Below are 20,489 nucleotides of genomic sequence, written 5' to 3'. Positions count from 1 at the left end.
TGAAGAACTCCAATTTCTCGTACACAGAGCCTCTAAAGTAGAGCGTCTTGATTTACCGTGGTATTGTACATATCATCTTGCTAGGCAGACTGTGAGCGGTCGATGAATAAAGTCGATAAGGTTCGTCTCGTCTGGCACGTTATATCATGGATCCTGTCTTATAATCCGTGTTCAGATGCGCTCCGCCGATAAGGTCAGTATGACGCACGAATTCACCAGGAAACCAATCGGCCAATGAAAACTACATATATATATATATTTCTATATATGATCACTATCAACCACTGTTTTCCGTATGTATAATGTGTGTGCATTCGAGCAAATATAATATTCGTAAGATATTAGGTTGCCCCAAAAATTTCTTTCATTTTACAAGGAAACAGTTTTCGTTTTATATTATTTTATTGAATTATGTTTCCTATAGAACAAAATGAATCATGCAAAATTCAATAAAATAATGTAAAACAAAAAATGTCGTACATCTATTATTTCCTTATAAAACGAAAGAAACTTTTGGGACAACCTAATATCTGGCTTCGTATACAATAATTTTAGAGGATATCAGATAGCGAAATACTTGTTTTAGTGTGCCTGGATTTCTCTTGATAACTTATGTATTGTTGGCACTTTTTGTTATGCTGAAGAATTAGAATTGTTATCTTGGCGTTGTTCTTAAAATATTTATGTGTGATTGTAAGGCAACCGTACAGTACCTTCTTTTTTAAATATTGTACTTAATACTTTATTTTATACATTAAATAAGCGTAATCTATGTTGCAAACAAAACAAATATTTTTATTTAACTTCAAAATATGTACTTCATACAATTTATGCATTGACTTTTAATGGTTGACTTGGACGAAAAGCGTATTATAGCTAAGAAATCTTAAATTCTAATGCTTCATACATGAATTAAGTTTAAAACTGTAATTGTTTTCAAAATTTGATTATTCGTTGGAAAGAAATTATGACATGTACTTTTTTAAATTATCATTTTTGTGTGACATTTAAATAGCGAATGTAGTGCCCTCGCGTGTATGCTGCACGAATTAGTGATGGAGACAGTATGGTATAGCACATACCTAAGCTACATACATAGTTGCGTGATGCGCGCTGCATTTGGGACATAAGACTCAAAATGGAAAAAAAGGTTATAGATCAAAAGGAATATTTAAAAAAATACTTGTCTTCAAAAAATGAAAAGAAGAAAAAGAAAAAGATTAAACTGGGGTTAAAAACGTAAGTTTCCATTTGTAAATATTGTGGCTTTGACAGTTTCAACAGGAAGTTCTTGTGTTTTTTAACCTTTAATGTATAAACAGAATGTATTTTATTTATTGTCATTTTCTTCATTTAATATTATATTAATATCGGAGATTGTTTCAATGTGAACAGAAATAATAAACTATTTTGGAAGATTATTCACTCCTTAGCATAAATTTTGATATGTATTTTTCAGAGTAAAAATCATTGATGATGACATAGAGTTGAAGAATTTAAGACCACTGGAAAAGAATGAATTTGATATTTTCACTAATGCAGAAGATGCACCTCAAATTGCTGGTGTTGTAGATGAACGTGGTCCGGTTGATTTTTCTGATAAAAGAAGATGGAAAATAATAGCTAATGACAAAGGTGACGATGTAACTAGTCCTAATATTGATAGAGAAAATAAGCAACTCAAAGAAGTTAAGAACATTTCTGATGACGACTTAAGTCCACCAAGGCAAGAAAAGAAATATTTGGATGATGATTTGTCTCCTCCAAGAATATCTAAAAAAAGAAGAAAAAAGTGACAAATTAAGAAGCAAAAAAGAACAATGGTAATGATATAATAAGGGAACCTTACTTGCTACAACATCCATGGCCTCGAAGAATCTTTTTCTCAACAAAAATAAAGTGAATGTTTCCAAAATTTTAAGAGTGCTTTATTTTATATTGAAGTACTAAACAAAATTTTTTTATTAAAAAAATAATACATTTTTTAATTGGATATTTAGATATATTTGTAACATCGAGCCACCAGGGTGCAGGAATTGTAAACTTGTGTACATCTTAACACTTTGACTGCCACTCCAAAATCACATGTTTTGCTCAGGACGTCACGGGAGTATTTTTATTATTCAAAACATATAATGGCAAAATAATAATAAATTGATGATTTAAGACAACATTCTTCCCCTATGGACCGTTTATCTTATTGGTGGTCATGGATGACCACTGTGGTACCTTGGTAACAGTTGATAGTAACATATTATAACAAGGCTTCGTTTATTTCAGCAAACCATTCGCATTCGTTATTTCGTCGTAAGCAAAAACGTCCAAAATATATTTTTGAAACGTGTAGAAGATATTAGTAAATAGTATTTACTCATTCTATATATAATAGTAAAATATTTTCACACTTCTAACTTCAATTATGTGATTATAAAGCAACATTTACGATTATTTTCTAAGGTGTGTTTATAATAATATTCGTAGATTACCCCTCAAAGATATGGATGCAAATATAGTGCACTGTTAGATGCAAGATTTCTCTTATTTTTTTTTATTGATGTTCTAATAAAAATGTTTAATTGTTCAGCGAGGCACTTTTTATTTCAAAGTATCTTCTATTTATTGGTTATATTCAAAATATCCCAACTGTCAATTCTCATTCAATTCTTACAATTGTAAGAAGTTCAAGCGCTCCGGTCACCAATGACCACCGTGGCGTCACAGTTGGTCATATATGACCAACGTGGCAGTCAAAGTGTTAACCTAACGGATCCAATTCTTGCCTGCAATAAAAACAAAAATTTTTCTTAATTTCCGTGTAATTACATCAACAAATACAAAATTGAACAAATCGTAGAATTTTAAAAGAAAATTATGGGAAAATTTCGATTTATTTTTGCAAGAAAAATCGTTTTAATTCAATTCTTTTTATAAATGTTTCTATTTCATTGAGAATTGTTAGTCATCATCTAGCTATAAAATCACGGATTAAACTTCGTCTTAATTGTTCTTATATATCTTAAATTATTGTTTTCTTTTTTATCATTATCTGGCAGTTTTCAATATGTAGTTTCAATGTGTAAAATCTGAAAATGCAAGTCTTAATTTTAAGAATTCAGCATTTCAAAAATTATGCATATATAAAGTTAAGCGTTTTTGACATATTTGACAACTTGCTTTGTCGTCATATTGCTTCCATCTATCACCGATTGGGCCGCACAAAAATGAACACTAATTCACACACATTTAGTTTTTTATTTTTTGAGCTTTTATTTTATGATTGTGGATACCGTTGCTGGCTGTAATTAACACGTAATATAGATGAACTTTGCCGAAAATTAACATATGAATATAACTGACCGCTTTGCGGCCACTGCAATTTTATAGCTATCCCCAACATAATTCAGTACTTATCTACAAATTCCATGTTTTAATTTACTGTTTTATGGGCATATCCCTCTGGAAAGATATTTGTTTTATCCCGCTTAAGTGGCTACCGCCCAGGTGCATTTGTTACAGCCAGCGACTCCACTCATTGGACGAATCGTGAATAAAAGCCAATATGACGTCAAAGTAAGTTGTCAAATACGAAAAAAATGCTCAACTTTTGTGTCGTTGAATTCCTAAAGCCAAAAGTTGCATTTTCGGATTCTACGCATCGAAAACTATCAAAAAACAATAACAAAAGGCAATAATTTTATTTCCATTAAGTTGCATTCACAAATTAAAAAAAAAACATGATTTTGAGATAAATGCATCCAAAGTTTTCGATAAAATGGTTTCTTACTAAATAACAAAGAATGAAGAGTGTAAACGTATATCGAGAATGTTGCATAAAATGTTGTCAGATGGCGCGATTGCCGCGCGGCGCTCCATGTAGTAGTGTGGCCACAATCATATAAAACTTGTAGTTGTAGCTTATGGCGATACAGTGAGATCGTTTATAATATGTATGCATGTTTTCAGTTATGAAACTTACGAACGTAACGAATCGACTGTTATTCAGCATGCATATCTTTAAAAAGTTCAATTTTGCGATTAAGATTCCGAGTTATTTTTGTTTAATAAAGTTTATGTATCAAATACCAGTTTAATTTATGTTGTAGTGTCAAGCACATACATTGTTTGGAAATATCACTATATATATGTAGCAGACAGCAGAATTTGCTTTGCGAGGACGACTGCAAAACACACGCGGATAATAACTGAAATAGCGCAGGCATTGCAAGTAAAATGTACAAACATTATAAAAAGAATCCAGACAAGAGACATGATTCAGATATGAGTCCACCTCGTAAAAGGAACAGAGATGACCACACAAGTTCAAACAGATTTAAGGAAGGTGACAGAGATTACTATAAGTCTAAATCAAGCAAATTTCGTGACAGATATGACCACGACTTTAGTCATCGTTCACATAGAGAGGACTATTATATGAAGGAAAAGAAACACAGGCATAGGAATATCGATAAAGAATGTAGTGAAAAACGCATGAGGAAAACATTAGACGGAAAAAAGGCGGGATTACAAGATGCTAAAGCACTACGAGAAGAAACAGAGGCATATAGAAAACGAGAAGCTGATCATTTTCGCAAGGTATTTCAAGAAATTCCATCTTTCCGTTTTCTAATTTATGTCTTAAAAAAAGAAAAATGATTAAATTTTACTTCAGTGAATCAGAAATTATTGACTTTTTTGCAATCTTGTAGTTTTCGATACATACATTGTACTCATTGGACAAATCATAGATAGAAGCCAATATGGCACCAAATAATGTGCAAAATATCCTAAAAATGTTCAATTTTACATAGCCATAACTTTTAAATCAGTGATTTCCTTATTTTAAAACTTATTTTTCGGATATCACATGTTGAAAATTACAAAATTATAAAAAAGAAGTTAATTTTTCATCCCCTAAAGTAAAGTCTACCCAAATAAGGTTACAATTTTGCTTTTTTCAGCTTAGTAAAGAAGTTACGGGAGTAGGACAAGCGGCGATTGTGCGTGATAAAACAGGTAAAAAGCGTAACCTGGAGGCAGAGGCAATAGAAGAACGAGAGAGGCAAAAACGACAAGCGGAATTAGATGAAAAATATGCTAAATGGGGAAAAGGGTAAGTAATACAGAATCCAGTTCATAAGATATTGTATTTGTGGCAACATTTGTAAAACACATATTTGTTATATCAGTTTAAAACAAGTTGAGGATCGTGAAGAAAAGCTAAAAGATGATCTTTATGAAATGAGTAAGCCTCTGGCGAGATATGCAGATGACACTGATTTAGACAAAATGCTTAGGGAACAAGAAAGAGAAGGTGATCCTATGTTAGAATATATTAAGCAAAAACAGATTAAAGAAGGAAAGAGAAAACCAGGTATAGAATTATACATTTTCTAAGACCAGTTCTAAAAAAATATTCATATTTGTCATAATGATCTCATTGGTATATAACTATGTATGTTCTCAGATCGACCAAAGTACGAAGGATCATTCATGCCAAATCGTTTTGGTATCAAACCTGGTCATAGGTGGGACGGGGTTGACAGAAGTAATGGATATGAAAAACGATGGTTTGAAGCACAAAATGCAAAGGTAGCACGTCAAGAGGAGGCTTATAAATGGAGTACTTCTGATATGTAAAATGCACGAGTTTCTTCATTTTTTGTATATATCATACAAGTTACATGTTATGAACATTATGGTTTAATTATCAAGCGAGAGATCGGAAATATACAGGATGTCGAATTTAATAAATATTACAAGTATTTTGACATATATATTCCTAATAATTAGTACATCCTGTATATTCAAAATGTAAAATACAGTTTCTATCATCTATATTCAATAAACATCGTCTCAAATTCGTTATCAATCATTATTATTATTTATCCTTAATACTTTCTGTATCGAGAGAATCGTGCATGCCGGAAAGGCATTAAAAATATCGAAGTTATTTGTTAGTACTGTTCTCAGTATAAGTCACGCGATTATGAAACGCAAACAAATGTATGTCTCGTCTATGAAATATGAATTATCAACGGTGGTAAATCGCGGAGGATTATCAAAACTAGAAAATCGATATTCGTTCCAGAAAACAGGAAGACTGCGAGAATTGTTGGCGCCTGTCTGCCACCGGTCTTGTCGATTCAGTACATTCAAACGAGGTATCCGTTTATGAAATCGATTGAACCTTGCAAAAGTCCTCTCTCTTTGGATGGTACACGTAGATATGGGAATGACGCGTAGTTAACCGACGATAACTAATACGAAACCAATATGTCTCTCATAGAAATGTTACAATGCAAAATCGTGAAACATTGTAGCGTCTTTAAGCATGTAAGTCGTGTCTAGCGAAGGGTCCACCGTAGACGTGCATATCGTTATTGGTTTCGCGTGCATGCAATTGTGTATGTATACGCACACGAAGATCACGAAGGAATATATATCGACTCGCGTAGTCGCGACGCAAGGGCAGGGTCGTCGGCGTCGGCACTCGGCACTCAGCAGTGTCAGTACGCCTCGCGACGCCGATGGGACTTGTGTTCGTGATACACTCTTAGGTTAGCGTTTAGTGTTCGCCAGCAGTAGCTTTTGTACAGTGTTTTAATCTATATACATACATATATATACACACATACACGCGCGGTACACACATATATATACGCATATATATATTTTTCTTAACCGATTGTTAAATTCGTGAACGGAAGAGACTGCGTAACCGATCGAATTTACAATACGTCCAGTTTGACCAACCACAAAGATTCATTGTATTTTCGTCTCAACGAATTGCTGCGAATAAGCCAGGTCCACGGCGTGTCGTTCACCTTCTCTGGGCAACGAGAAGAAAAAAGAAATTTTTGGAAACTCCAAAAATACACTGTGATCTTTCCTACTAACCAATTTGTCCTTGTCAAGGTGTCGGTAGCTTTTCCTAACTCGTATGAGTAGTCTCCTGGTGTAATCTCTATTCCTTATTTTACGACTCGATGTTAACCAGAAAAGCTCTTACAATCAGTCGATCGTAATCGCGAATTACATAGTAAGTGTCGCGAGTAACGGTTGGCGTTTGCGACTGGCTGATAGAGAAAAGATATAGGAAAAGAAGAGAACAAGGAAGAGCCGAGTGAAAATGGGGTGCAATACGAGCAAGGAGAGTGTCCAGCCAGTAGGGGATGAAGCGAAGGAGAACGGGAAGAACGGCGGTGAGTAATTTACTTTTAATATTTATTTTTATATTTTCTAAAACATGATATTTGACAAATATGTTCAAATTAGTCACAATGTGTACTTATGAGAAAATACATAATTGCGTGGACATGCTAGTTTTTAATTAAACCGACAACGAAATGTGCTATGCAGCGTATACTATATAGAAATAAAAATACAGTATGTAATTTAATCAAAGATAATTCTAATGTGAGTACCGTAGTTCTGTGCGAAAAACATACGTTTCAATAAATGTGAGTGAAGGACTAAGAGAATCGTAATAAATGAATCTCGTGGACTTTTTCAGTTTACGTTGATGATAATTTACTGTAGAAGCTTTTAAAATCGTTTTCTACTTTTGGAAATTCGATGTTTCTAATTTGATTCCGAGCTAATGAATTCAGGGAGTAATATGATATTTTTGAATTAATTTGATGGAAGCAATATATTTTCGAAAAAATAATGTTCATATCATTAAAATGAAATACGTACTAGCAGATATAAAATTACTTACAACTAGTCGCGTCAGAGGTTAAGAACGTTTTATTTAAACTCATTCAGAAGGACAAGCTTCCCAGTTCGTAAGAATGCGTGGAGTCGCATTTGATATCTTTCCCTTCGAAAGACGACTCGAAGAATTATTGGGTTTTCTCGCCTAGGTTCTTGGTCGTCATTCGAAGTTGTTTAATCTTCGACTGATCATGGTTGTGGCAATTTTTATCGCGAAACACGAGGAATACGGCAAGTAACGGAATCGTAATAAAATCGATCTGTGAACGCCGAGGCATTCGTATTCCGAACGATCCAAAATTCTCCGGAGAACAATTCAAGCATTCGTGCGAAGTTCGCAATTAAGAACTATTTTAATCTCACAGTCAGATGAACCATGTTTTAATGGTATTCTTATTTTTATTATGCGGTCTAAGAATTTACAATATGAGTAGAACGTAAGTAAGTATTTTATTCATTTTGTTTACTGTGGAACAAGAAATTTTTATAATTCACAAATGATACCCTCCCTGTACTGAAATGCTTGCTGCCACATCCGAAAATTTTTCTTACGTCTTTTACATACTGAATGTGTTTTATAATTTTTTATTTGAAGCACCTAATTTGTTTTCGATGTTTGTCGCATTAGAGCAAAGAGTACTCCTCTTTTCATGTTGCACGTAATTTGTTTGTAAGAGAGTTTTAAACGTTGAACCATCTCTTTGTTTCTTTTTTAATTGTTTCAATGTACCGTGTTTTGCAACGTTGACATGATACGTCAATATTATTGACGTTGATGTAGTGACTCAGAAGAACTTTAAATGTCTCAAGCACCGCTCATTTAACCTTTTAATTGGTTAATCAACTCGTGTTTTGTGATAAATAGTTGCATCATAAACATAGCGCTTATAAAAGAATTTTTTTCTTACAGCGCTAAATCACAATCAGGTATTGTCGCTATTGAACATTTGCTTATTAATTACAACTCACCAGAGAGTAATTAGATCAAACTGATACTGAATTGTTTGTTCATACGCACATGAAACATATATTAACATATAATCAATTACTAATTGATTGTTAGTTTAGTGTACGTATTGTCTTCGATATACTTTTTCATTAAGTAAAAATATACATGCGTATGAAACTGAGAAATTCAATGTATTAGATCATCGGACAAATAATGCGGTTTTTCTGGGAATTGAGTTTAAAATGGAATTCGCCACGATAAATGTTTTATAAAAGGAAAATAGGAGACTTACTAGAAAAATAAGTAATAATCGTAGAAAATATGGAAAGATACATATGACTGGCTAATTATTGGTAGATACATAATTGTTTATATTTATTCAATGTACGTAGCGAAAAGTTATTTATTAAAAATACTTTCCACCAAAAAGTTTCAATATTTTAACCTATATCTCTTATCGATGAAATAAAACCTACTCTAAATACTCTTGATTCTCATAAAGAAGAATTCTTTTCGATCCTTTGTCGTTGATGGAATAAAGATTCTCACGTGATATAACCAGTTGTCCAAGGAGGAAGTTAAAACCTCCAGTTACGTTGTGAAACGAAGGTTAGTATGTATGTGCATTTATATATTCTTAGATCTCTCGAATTACGAGCGGAGTTCTCGACCTTCTGCTTTTTCTTCACGCTTGGTTCGTGCATCGCATTAACGCTGACTGGCGATTTCTATGTACATGCTGTCACACCGTTGATACTGATAAAGTCAGAGTTTCGAGGCTTATGAGCTTTACTTCAGAAAGCTCGATGTTGCATGTCACGGAAAAGGAAGAGGCCGACAACAAGCCGAAAAGGGGATATTCCCGGTTGAATGAAATGAAAATTCTCGGCACGGCACGGACAGTAATATAATGTCACACCATACATTTCGTTTGGGTACTAGAGCACGAAATCTGTTCATACGCTGAAGTACGATATTTATGAGATCAGCGTCATTCATGTTTCTTGTCTTCTTTCTTGAGTAACAGAAAAATATCGTTTAGCTTAACCGTATCTTGTTTTTATTACGAAGCGATAAAACGCGTAACAAGTGCATAAAATTATATCGGTAGTGTCGTTAAAAATATGTAAAAGAAAACGCTATAACAAATAATTATCAGTAAAACATTAAATGAATTATCGATCGAAATTGGAATTTTACTTTGACATATATGCAGAATTTCATGCCTTCTGACTTTTTATCTGGAGCGAATCGGATAGAGAATTTTTTTTAATCACGAACTCCTATCAAAATTGTTCCATTGTACAAAATATGTCCGATACATATCAGTACCCTCTACACTTGCTGTACAATCTTTCCCTATATGTTCCTTTTTCTTCGTGTATTTAGTACAAAAATATAAATCTATAAATACAGGAGAAACAAATACATAATAGAGAAAACAAAATTATAAAATAAAATTTTTCATCGTACAGAATTTGATTACTTGTAAGTTCAAAACTGGTCTACGAAGGACGAGATATAATATTCATGTATGTATATATTTTTAACCAACTGCAAAATTGTCATTTGTAAGATTCTATCAGAGAGAGAAATAAATGTGCAGCTTAGATATTTTTTAACCGATAAACGTGCTTCTCGTTGCATCTTATGGAAACAAGCAAGTATTACAGTTAGACGTATCTATGTTACGATCGAATTATATGTTTGTGAAACCCTCTTCCTCTTTGTAAAGGTAAGGCAATATTGGACATATATATATGAAAATTTTATTCTAGATGAGTAATTCTCGTTTTCCAACAGACTTTTTGAGATAGATACTATGGTATATGAAAGATTTCCTGTAATACGATACCATCTATTGATTTATACTTGCGTATGATCACTTTTTATCGAGTAATATTAATAAATTCTGCAAAAGAAGAAAGTGTTGTTTTTATAGAATTCGAAGGATAAAAGACGGAGAATTATTTTATAGATATTTCCTTATTAGTAATGATACAGTATAGAATTTTGTATCGAAGATCAATCTTACCCTTTTTTAGATGCATTTTACAGAATTAAAACTACATAAAATTAAATCGTTAATTAAAGACATTTGAAATAAGATATTTGATATATATATACACACACATCCGAATAAGAGAATATAGTTTGATATAAAAAGTGAATCCACAGTTACACTTGTACGAAGTATCGAATGTAATTAGATGAGACATTTTAGTGAAGTTTTTGTGAAATTTTAGAAGTTACTCGAGCAGAAAGTGCTTCACTATAACATAGAAAAATACATGCTGTGCTCACTTTTCTTTTTACGTCAGCAATAATGTGCACATTTTAGTAATATCAAGGCAATCGACAGAAAGCAGAGGATGGATGACCAAGTTGTTTTGTACAACATGCATACACTGTATGTATTATGTACTTATCTTTTATTTCTTCGTAGTTTTTCTTTGCAACGAGATCCGTGTTTTGTGTCACGAACAGAAACTTCTTATGAATAATTCGACTCACTAAACGTAACTATTTTTCTTCCATTACGCTATTTCTCTTTAGATTATAGATACCTATCTTGTTTGTGTTTCCGATTTCTATAATATTACATTTATTCGGTACGTGTCACTTTATTGCTTGATTACCCTCATTAAAACAGCTAACCAATCAAATACTAAATTTTATAATCATTCGATAATAAAATAATTTAATAATTTTCGTCAATATATAGCGACCAAACTATGTTAAGATAAAAGTAATGAATTATTCGTGTCACATTAAACGCATTTCCTCCTAATATAATTTACAAATAATCTAACATTGATAGAATTCATTCACATTTAAATATGAAGCAGACATAGAAACTGAAATATACACACCTTAACGCAATTTGATTATCCTTCAGGAACCTAGTTACGTTTCTATTCGGTAGTCTAAGTTCCTATTTATCTAGTAACATACTACGATACTCAAGGTTTCTTAAATAAATAACAGATTCTTTCATGATCCCAAATATTTGAAATTAGGAAGGTTCAACTTTATCACGTGAGTAAATTCGGGGTTCCACGAACTGGAGAATCGCGAAATTGGCAATAAATATTACTCGGTTCGGAAAATCGTGTTACCTTGTTATTCGCGTCGATTTTGTTTGTTTAACAACCATGTTCTAGTACTATTCCATCAAGATTTTGTCGCTATCGGGAGTTAATAAACGACCAATTCATTTGAGTAGTGCTTAGTCTCAACGATATAATTTCTGCCTAAACAATAAAACCGATGAAACAACAACAATGCATTATTCGAGACGCTCTATATTTTTCAGCGTGAAATTGCATGCAAATTTTGCCACCCGATTTTTCGTCCGTTTTCTTGACAATCTTCTTTCATTACTTAAATTTGTTCGTGACATTAAACATCGTTGAATTAGGAGATTATAAAAATCTTTAAAAATTATTACACTGGTTTAGACCGAAGAATTTTCTTTAGGGATTGTCTTCGATTCTTTATTCGAAAATTGTTATCAGCATTTTGGTCTTGCGATATACGTTGTCAAGGAGTTAATAAAATTTTTAATCCTTAGACTATAGGCCGTTTAAAAACAAGCTGTTTTGTATAGTTAACCTGACATCTATGACCTGAAAATGATGACAGAATCTCATATACGGATTATATAACAGTAGGTATTACAAAAGAAAAGTACATATATATAATACTGGAGAAGTCAAATATAAGCTCTATGAAAATTAAAAAGTTTCATTTATATTTCAATTTATTTATCTTAACTACATGGGTTCATATTCTCCACCATATTAGGTTATTATAATAGTTAACAGTACCATTAAGGTTTAAATATAACGATGTGATTAAAATTTCATTTTATACGACATTGCATATGCACCGACTTAAAACAATACATATTAAATAGTAGGAATGCGGAAAATAGATTTGTATTCAGTTCTTTTGGTGTTTGTTCCGGTTTGTTGGCTCCATTTGCGTAAAATCGTTGTTTCACGCTGCTTCATTTGTAAGAAGATCTTAAGCAGAGAATCGAGGAAATGCAAACAACATCAAGGAACGATTATTTATTTTCTTCGCCGTGATCGGTTATTGTTGAACGCGAGAACCAAGCTTCTAAAAACCCGATGAATCTTCCCCAACGATGTTCAGCTTCCGGTAGGAGACCGCTGAAATATGGCAAACGTAAATAATAAAGTGAATAACATACGATACGACAATATGGAACAGTGTACTCTTCGCTTAGTTACAACCCTACTTTTCGCAGCACTTAAAGCAGGAGAAAATTTCTTAAAATCAAACAGATCCTATCCACGGTGTGCATCACTGGGTACATCCTTCGTTATTCAATAAATTCAAAGGTTATTTATAGTTACTGCCGTGCATTTCTTTATTGTGCAATCACATCGATGCAGTAATCTGTGCAAAATCTATTTAGTAATATAGTAGCTTGAAATTTTTTTGACCACATTCACGCTGGTTATGTGGTAACGTGTTTTTGATAATGACGAATCGTGTCGTAATATACTTGGGAAAAAGTATTGTTTCTTTTTATTATACAGAATGCATCACAAGACAAGAGAGTGACCTATAAAAGGACTTTTGATATCAAAGGTACATATATGTACATATTCGTATGATATGAAGAGGGACATATGGTGTTAAAATGTTTTTAAAGAATAATCCATTGTTTTACTACAGAGTCAATGTAACTCATTATATTATTCTTAATTAATATCTAGATCGCATGGTTATGGCACTTGTAATACACAATCTAAATATTCAGAAGTCTTATTGATAATGCATAGTTACCTACGTTTTTATGTCTTATCAGAACGACGTTAGAATCGAGGGATTAAATTCGGTGATAAAGACATATACATACGCACATATGTATTTGATACAAATATAATAGATGTTATTCGAAAGATAAAGCTCGTGCAATCAATTATTTTGCGTGTTTGTCGAGAACAGAGTTCTCTTTCGACTTTCTTTCGGCTTGCCAAAGCCGACACGTAGCAGCGAATAATGTATTTATTCTACTGATTGTGAGTAGTAGTGGAGCGACGCGGCGGTTAAGTGGAAAAGTGCCAAATTGTATCAGCCAGCCGTAGAGTTTATTGCAGCGACACTTACAAATTGATTATTCCGCGTATAAAGCGATTTTAGGCGTAAAATGGCAATGTCCAATTTCCTTTACGTACGTGAAAATCGTTTCTATATTTTTCGAACATGACGGTTCGGACATTTTTTATTTGGAAAAACCCGAGAATAAATTCATTCGCTACATTTCACGCTCTCTCCAATTAGATCGCAAAAGTTTTTTATTTATATTTAGCTGAAACGAATGAAAGTGATATAAAATATTTATTGTTATTATTTATCGAAGAAATTAATAGGTGTTTTTGTCGTTTTCCGTAAGAGTTCATCGATCTGCTCGCGTGATAACTTTGGTTCTTTCTAAGTCTTTCTAAAATTACGTCGTATAAAAATTAACGAGGGTTACAATCGACCGTATAATCACAATCATGTAAATTATATTCGTATAATAAATTCCTATTAAGCACATGCGGTCACCGAGCATGCGTTGTTTTGGTTCGATTGAATGAATCAGCGCAGAAAATAGTTTGGAAACGAACACGAACTACGAAATTACATGGTGTTCTGACTGTAGAATGTAGTATCAACTTCAGGATTACATGTAAGTTGGAAAAGGCTTTCAGGCTAGACCATATACGTATGTATGTATATACATATAATTTGTGAAATAAAGGGAACAATTCCATTAAGTTTCTCTAATCTGTGGCGTGGATTTGAAGAGACTCAAGTGTGTACTTCACACCAATCCCTCTAAATTTTTAGTTTTAACATATGTTTATTTTCGGAGTATCTACATATGTGTATAATATTTACATGGAATAAATAATAGCGTACATTTCAAATGATTGACTTATGAGTGCAGATATACATAAACTTACAAATTAATCGGTAAGATGTTTTGTGGTGTCGAGAAAAATCGCTATTTGTTCTACCGATCTCCTCCGTTTCACGATGCATCGTGTGCTTTTTTGTGATAACTGTCATGTATTCTCTATGTAAGATTATACAAATAAGTTTCGTATTACAGAGTTCTTCGAAATCAATCGATCGTGATACACCCACGAGTTCAATTAACTCAAGGCTGCATTGATTCGAGCGCGAACACGCGGAGCATCGATTAACCGGCTCTCCATTCGATCGATGCGCTAGTCGTGTGCTCGCAGCCACGGACATTCAACCTTTTTGAATAATTACCTTAATCGACCTGATGACAAGCAACAGCGTTCGCTTCGACTCCCATTTCGACAATGTGGCAGACAAGAACGCAGCTTGCTTTCATACTTACTTAGCTTTGCCATTTTGCTGATGTCGTAGTACACCAGGATCTTAATACTTTAAATCCCGATATTCGTAAATGAATATCATTCGTCGCATTCAATTTACGTTTGACGTAGTTAATTTTTTATGAATTCGCATAACCCCCATATTCAAGAACCTAAACTCGTTTATCTTAGGTAGAGATACATATAGTTGAAAACTTACTTTATGGCAAAAGGTTATATATTTGCGAGTGATTCATATGGAACTACATATCTCGCGCAGTTCGCGTGCGAAGCTTGACCTCCTTCACGACATCCCTAAGATACGCCGCTATGTTTATGAATCCGACAATAACGCCGTTTAACTGGATTCATGCGAACGGGCATGGTAACAGCGTCAGCAACCAGAAAAAGGTTGTAACTAACTTTGTTCGGTTATTTCAGGTAAATGTGTAATACGGGGGGCGTTGTGGTGCATATGATATTCGCGAATAATTTACATGGTATCGTTGAAGTTGCGTAGTAGCAATGTAACAATATTCTTCGTATGTATTAGTTACATCTTCAGGTAGAAATAAACTAATAGCGTTAGAGACACGCTTATCTAATAAGATAAAAGGATAGATGAACCTTGCAGGCACGAAGGGATTAGATTGAGCAATTACTTGTACCAGAAAATATACACGTATGTGTACAATCATCCGTATTATGAGTGTAGTCTGTTATTTAATAGTACTATCGAGATAAAGACAAGTCTTGTTGAAAAATTAAGTTGAAAATATGGAATAAAATTCTGTTTTCGAGGAAACGGAATGAAACAAATATAGATACTAGAATATTATATTTTTCATAATACATATGTATTTGAAAGAAACTTCTTTTCAAGCACGTTAGTTGATACCTCTTGAAGGAGGTCAGAGTTTAAAATAGGCTAAAATGTATTGCTAATCCTATAATAGCCAAGTGTATAAAATCTAGAGGATCGCTATTTTATCTATCTGTATGCTTGTCAAATTAACATCTCGTGTAATAACATTGTTCGGAAATTGCGTTAATTCGTTTAGAGTAAAAGAGCTTTATTCTCGTTATTAATTTTAAGCTGGTTGACAGTTAGGATGGAATTCGATCGTGAAGCAAGAAACGTTCGTGTGCTTCCGTGCTTTGAAACCATTTTGAGTTTATAGCTCGAAATTAATGGTCTATATGGATAGGTTCGGGCGTTAGAGGTTTCCTACAGGATCGTGGTTTTTGATATTTGGCAACTTCTCTTTAATTTTTTGATAAAAACAGAAAAGTTGAAAAAAACAAAGATTAGTTGCGAAATTGAAATAGGAGAAGTTTGAGTTTCGTTAGAGAGAAATTCGGTTTCTTATTTCAACTCGAGTACAAAGTTGCTTTTTACACGTTCAAGCACGTAATCGTGCTACAGATAACCGATTCAAATTTCACAGGATGTTTTAATGAAGGCAAAGTATACTGGGATGTCAAATAAATTAGTCGTGTATTTCATAACATTCTAATTTATCGTAATTATGAATCAGTTTGTGCAAGTTTAAATGAAGTGCGTGGGAAATATCATTTAAGATTAGTTCCTCTTGTTATGGTATATTTAGTAGCTGTATTTTAATTTGAACTTTTTGAAACGAGTTACGCGTTAGTTGCAGTGTAAATTAATATGACTGGGTGAAATGATTTCGAAATTCTCGCTTAAATCGTGGTTGGATGAAATTTAAAATTTTCTATTAATATGTAGATAAACATGTTGATAACGAGAGAGATTTATATTTCACGACGAGTTTTTTTCTCCTGATATAATAAATATAAGAAAGGGGTGTGAAATACTACATCAAAATCTTTCTTGACCCTTGAATGTAAAATTTATGTTTATGTTAGAAAGCACTATAAGTCGAATATAGGTATGCATTCCATTGAAAGTGAATTCTAGTAGAAGGAAAGTAGATAAAAAGACAAACTACCATATTCGTCTAGATAAACTAAAAGATAAACTTCCATATTCTCTTCATGACAGAAATACACGTTTCAAAAAAATATTTTATATTGTATTTTGGAAATCTAAACTGAAAAAGTCATATTCGACGTTTACGTATATGGTATTGAAATTTGAATAATTTTGTGAACATAAATAACAGGCGAGTGGTTCTTTAAGCCCATAAAGAGTTCAAGAGAGTTCATAAAGAGTCGGTCATAAGGAAACACGCTTATTGGTGTGAACGTCATCGTTGCAAAACCATTAATATTTCTAACGATACGGTAGTTTCCAGTTAGCTTCAAAGAATTTCATAATTGGCGGTAACTTGTGTCTTTATGCCGTCTAACGCTACGTCTAGTGCACTGCATGGTGCTTAAACAGAAGATGTAGAAAATGAGGATTAGTTGGGGAGAAGTAGAAGCGTGTATAAGTGGAGCACGAGCCATGAACCGAGTATTAACACAATGAATTGTCGTCAGGTGGTTATAACTATATACATGTGTATATGCTAGGATGCACAGGTCGATGAAATTAATAGCGGTGCAACAGCGGCAGTGACAAAAGAGAGGCTTTTATACCTTCTCTTTTTTTGGTTATACCTTACAACTCAATTTTCCGGAACATATCTTTGGGTTGAAAAAATTAGACTTTCGTCGACTCCATTTTAGGAAGCCTTTTACATCATCGAATCTTATGTTTTTTAAAAGTATTATACTATAGTTAGTATTGCAATTTAATTTGTATTTTTAAATAATTACAACAATGCGAAATTATTTTTATCTTTAGATCGCAGTCTTTTTTGGTACAGTCTGTTAGCGTAGATCAAAATGTAATGGATTGAAATGTTGTAAGTTGACGAGAAACTATTACGAGTCTCGTTTATTTTGTGAACAGAATTTCTACATTTAGCTAATATATCGTATATTTAGGATATATTTACTGAAGTATCATTTGATGCTATCAGATGGATTTTCGAGGTCTATAACTGCAGGTCTAGTGCTTCTCTCTTAACTATTTGGTTCGTGTCGTTGATCCATGAAGCGATTCGCTTAATTCCCTATCCGGTTTTCGATTGTTTTCAAAAGTTTACGATTCGCAGATCAGACAAGCTGATACAAAACACGTAAAACTAAAAAAGAAATAACAATGGTTGTCTTCGTGCGATGAATAGAGTTCCTGCTAAATTTCACCTAAGAGCACATCCCTGCAGAGAGAGTGAGAGACCGAAAGAGAGAGAGCGAGAGAGAGAGAGAGAGAGATTTACGAATTCAGAAATTTAGTGTTATTTTGTGGCATCCAATAATGTGACTCTCTTGGGATTGAAATATCTAAGAGCCTAAAGGTTCCCGTTTTTATCGTGAAATTTGATAAACCAGATAGAGGTCTGCCATTAAAAATTTTGAAATTATTTTCGGATAAATTTTACTAAAATGTTCTGTAAATAATTTTCATATTTAAATATATTGATTCAGCTATTTTATTGCCTTCACTCTTTTACGATATAAAAATGTTTATTATGTAATGTAAATTCAATTTCAAGAGTTTAAAAGTTGCGAAAGAAAAATTCATATCCTGAATAAGAAAGACTGCAGGCTCTGAGATAGTGGCTGAGTGTATAATAGTCAGAAGTGGAGGAACACTTTGTTTTAAATTCCTCTTATCGTTCATTCTGGTGAGTTTCATTCTTTAATTACATCGCGTTTAATTCCGTCGGCTCCTTCCTAGAGTCGATAACGGTCTTTAAAATAGTCAATCTCTTTAAGGCGATAATAATATTTTCCTTTCGACAAGTCAATCTAACAGTCTTGTAATTGCCGCGAATAAAATCGTTAAACGGTGGAACATTCACAAAATAAGTAACGTCGTCGTTCAATTATAGAAGAAAATGAACATCTGTAATAGAACATGTATCATAAACACAACATTTTATCATGAAAATATGTATTCTTTCCTTTCCTATCTGGATTCTTTTATAATTTAATTGTGTGACTCATAAAATATATCATTTTTAATACCTAATTATTTACTAATTACTAAGAGATCGTTATGGCAATTAGGTGTTGTAGTAGCGTTCACAATGAGAAGATCGTAGTAACATGATTTTTACATGGTATATTACAAGAAATTTCCAAGATGAGGATTAAGGCACATTACGTTTCGTAGATAATATACGGCGAAAGTTCTGCGAAGGACTAAAATTAACCTCTTCGGTAAGATGCTCGTCCATCGCGTAGTGCCACTTGACGGCCGTGAGCAAGAACGATTGCATAGCGTTACTGTACACTTTAGTCGATACTCTGTCGATTATAGTCGACGTTCGTACCGAAAAGATTAAAGCGATGATTTTGTGTAAGTAAGAAAATCAATAAATTTAAACTAATGGAACAGTAAAATCATCATAGAGATACAAAGATAGAGTGCGTGAGCGAGAAGAAAAAATGTAGAAATAAAAAGAGAAATAGAAAGTTTCCTTGTCTAATAATGCACGCACATTTGTACAGTAAATATGCAAGTGTAACACCGATCAATCAACAACGTCAGTGTGCATGTCAGATAAGACATAGACAAAAGAGACCTCTATACAGCGTTCTCTTTCTATTCCCATATCGCATACACACTTACACTTTGTACGGTAACATAGAGACTCACGTACTCTATTGTTATATCTCTATGTAAATTGCACATATAACAAAACAACTATAAAACTAACGAAATATCGCGATAAATCGCTTCGAAACAATTACCAAACAAAGAACTAACGCGATAAAAAGTGATAGGAACGAAATAATATTACGGTAATTCTAAAACGACCACACAACGGAATAACGTCAAAACAGTTACAAAATGACCAAATAATAGAACGACGTATCTAGTTAACGATTTCACAAAACTTCGGTTGAACGAAACAGTCACAACCTTGGATGGAACATAAAATCACGTCTCTTAATTGGTTGAAAGTTTCCGAACGTGCGTTCTCCCACCAATTGCAATCGGAGGGCTAAAATAGCAGCAAAACATAACATTCTGAGTGGCATCCGGGCACGCTCCTTGGATGGACGAGTAAACCTTGACACGCATCACGTGTTCGGTATTCGGGGCAAAACAATTCGCGATATTTCCACTGAATTTCAAGCCCGATCTCCGTTCCAGTTTTGGTCGGTTGAAATAACCGCGAGAATAGTCGTTGGCTATTGCGTGACTAACCAGACGAGCCGGAAATTTTGATCATATGACAGTGCAAGTGAAGGTACTTGGATTACCTTGTTCTAAGCTTGTTACAAAGCCGTTCTTCTACGTCTTTCTCTTCTTGTCATTGGGAAGAAAGCGCCAGTAACTCCCGGTAGGTTCGCGTTAGGTGTTTGAAAAACACGTTCGTGCGCGAACCAAATGAATTATTTATACGATCGTTACCGACCGCAATAAGTTACCTTAATAGACACGCCACATTTCCATCGACAATTCGTAC

General features: G+C 33.5%; 2 protein-coding genes across 2 annotated transcripts in view; both read left to right on the top strand.

The window, feature by feature from the left end:
• Positions 1-40: 40 nt before the first annotated feature.
• On the top strand, positions 41-5,865 carry LOC132908442 (BUD13 homolog). The gene is made up of 7 exons (XM_060962480.1): positions 41-193; positions 1,016-1,239; positions 1,460-1,795; positions 4,212-4,593; positions 4,959-5,110; positions 5,187-5,371; positions 5,465-5,865. Exons 2-7 carry the CDS (start codon positions 1,139-1,141, stop codon positions 5,635-5,637), a joined length of 1,329 nt encoding a protein of 442 aa, XP_060818463.1. The 5' UTR covers positions 41-193; positions 1,016-1,138; the 3' UTR covers positions 5,638-5,865.
• Positions 5,866-6,512: 647 nt separating this feature from the next.
• LOC132908344 (HIRA-interacting protein 3) overlaps positions 6,513-20,489 on the top strand; it is an 86,252-nt gene continuing 72,275 nt past the window's right edge. Inside the window, exon 1 of the mRNA XM_060962288.1 lies at positions 6,513-7,202. Coding sequence (XP_060818271.1) covers positions 7,130-7,202 — 73 coding nt within the window. The 5' untranslated portion in view covers positions 6,513-7,129. The remainder of the gene's footprint in view (positions 7,203-20,489) is intronic.

Source organism: Bombus pascuorum, chromosome 6, assembly GCF_905332965.1.
Source record: "Bombus pascuorum chromosome 6, iyBomPasc1.1, whole genome shotgun sequence".
In the NCBI taxonomy this organism is placed as follows: domain Eukaryota; kingdom Metazoa; phylum Arthropoda; class Insecta; order Hymenoptera; family Apidae; genus Bombus; species Bombus pascuorum.
The sequence above is the reverse complement of the archived record's forward strand: the minus strand, read 5'-3'. Positions and strand labels throughout refer to the sequence as shown.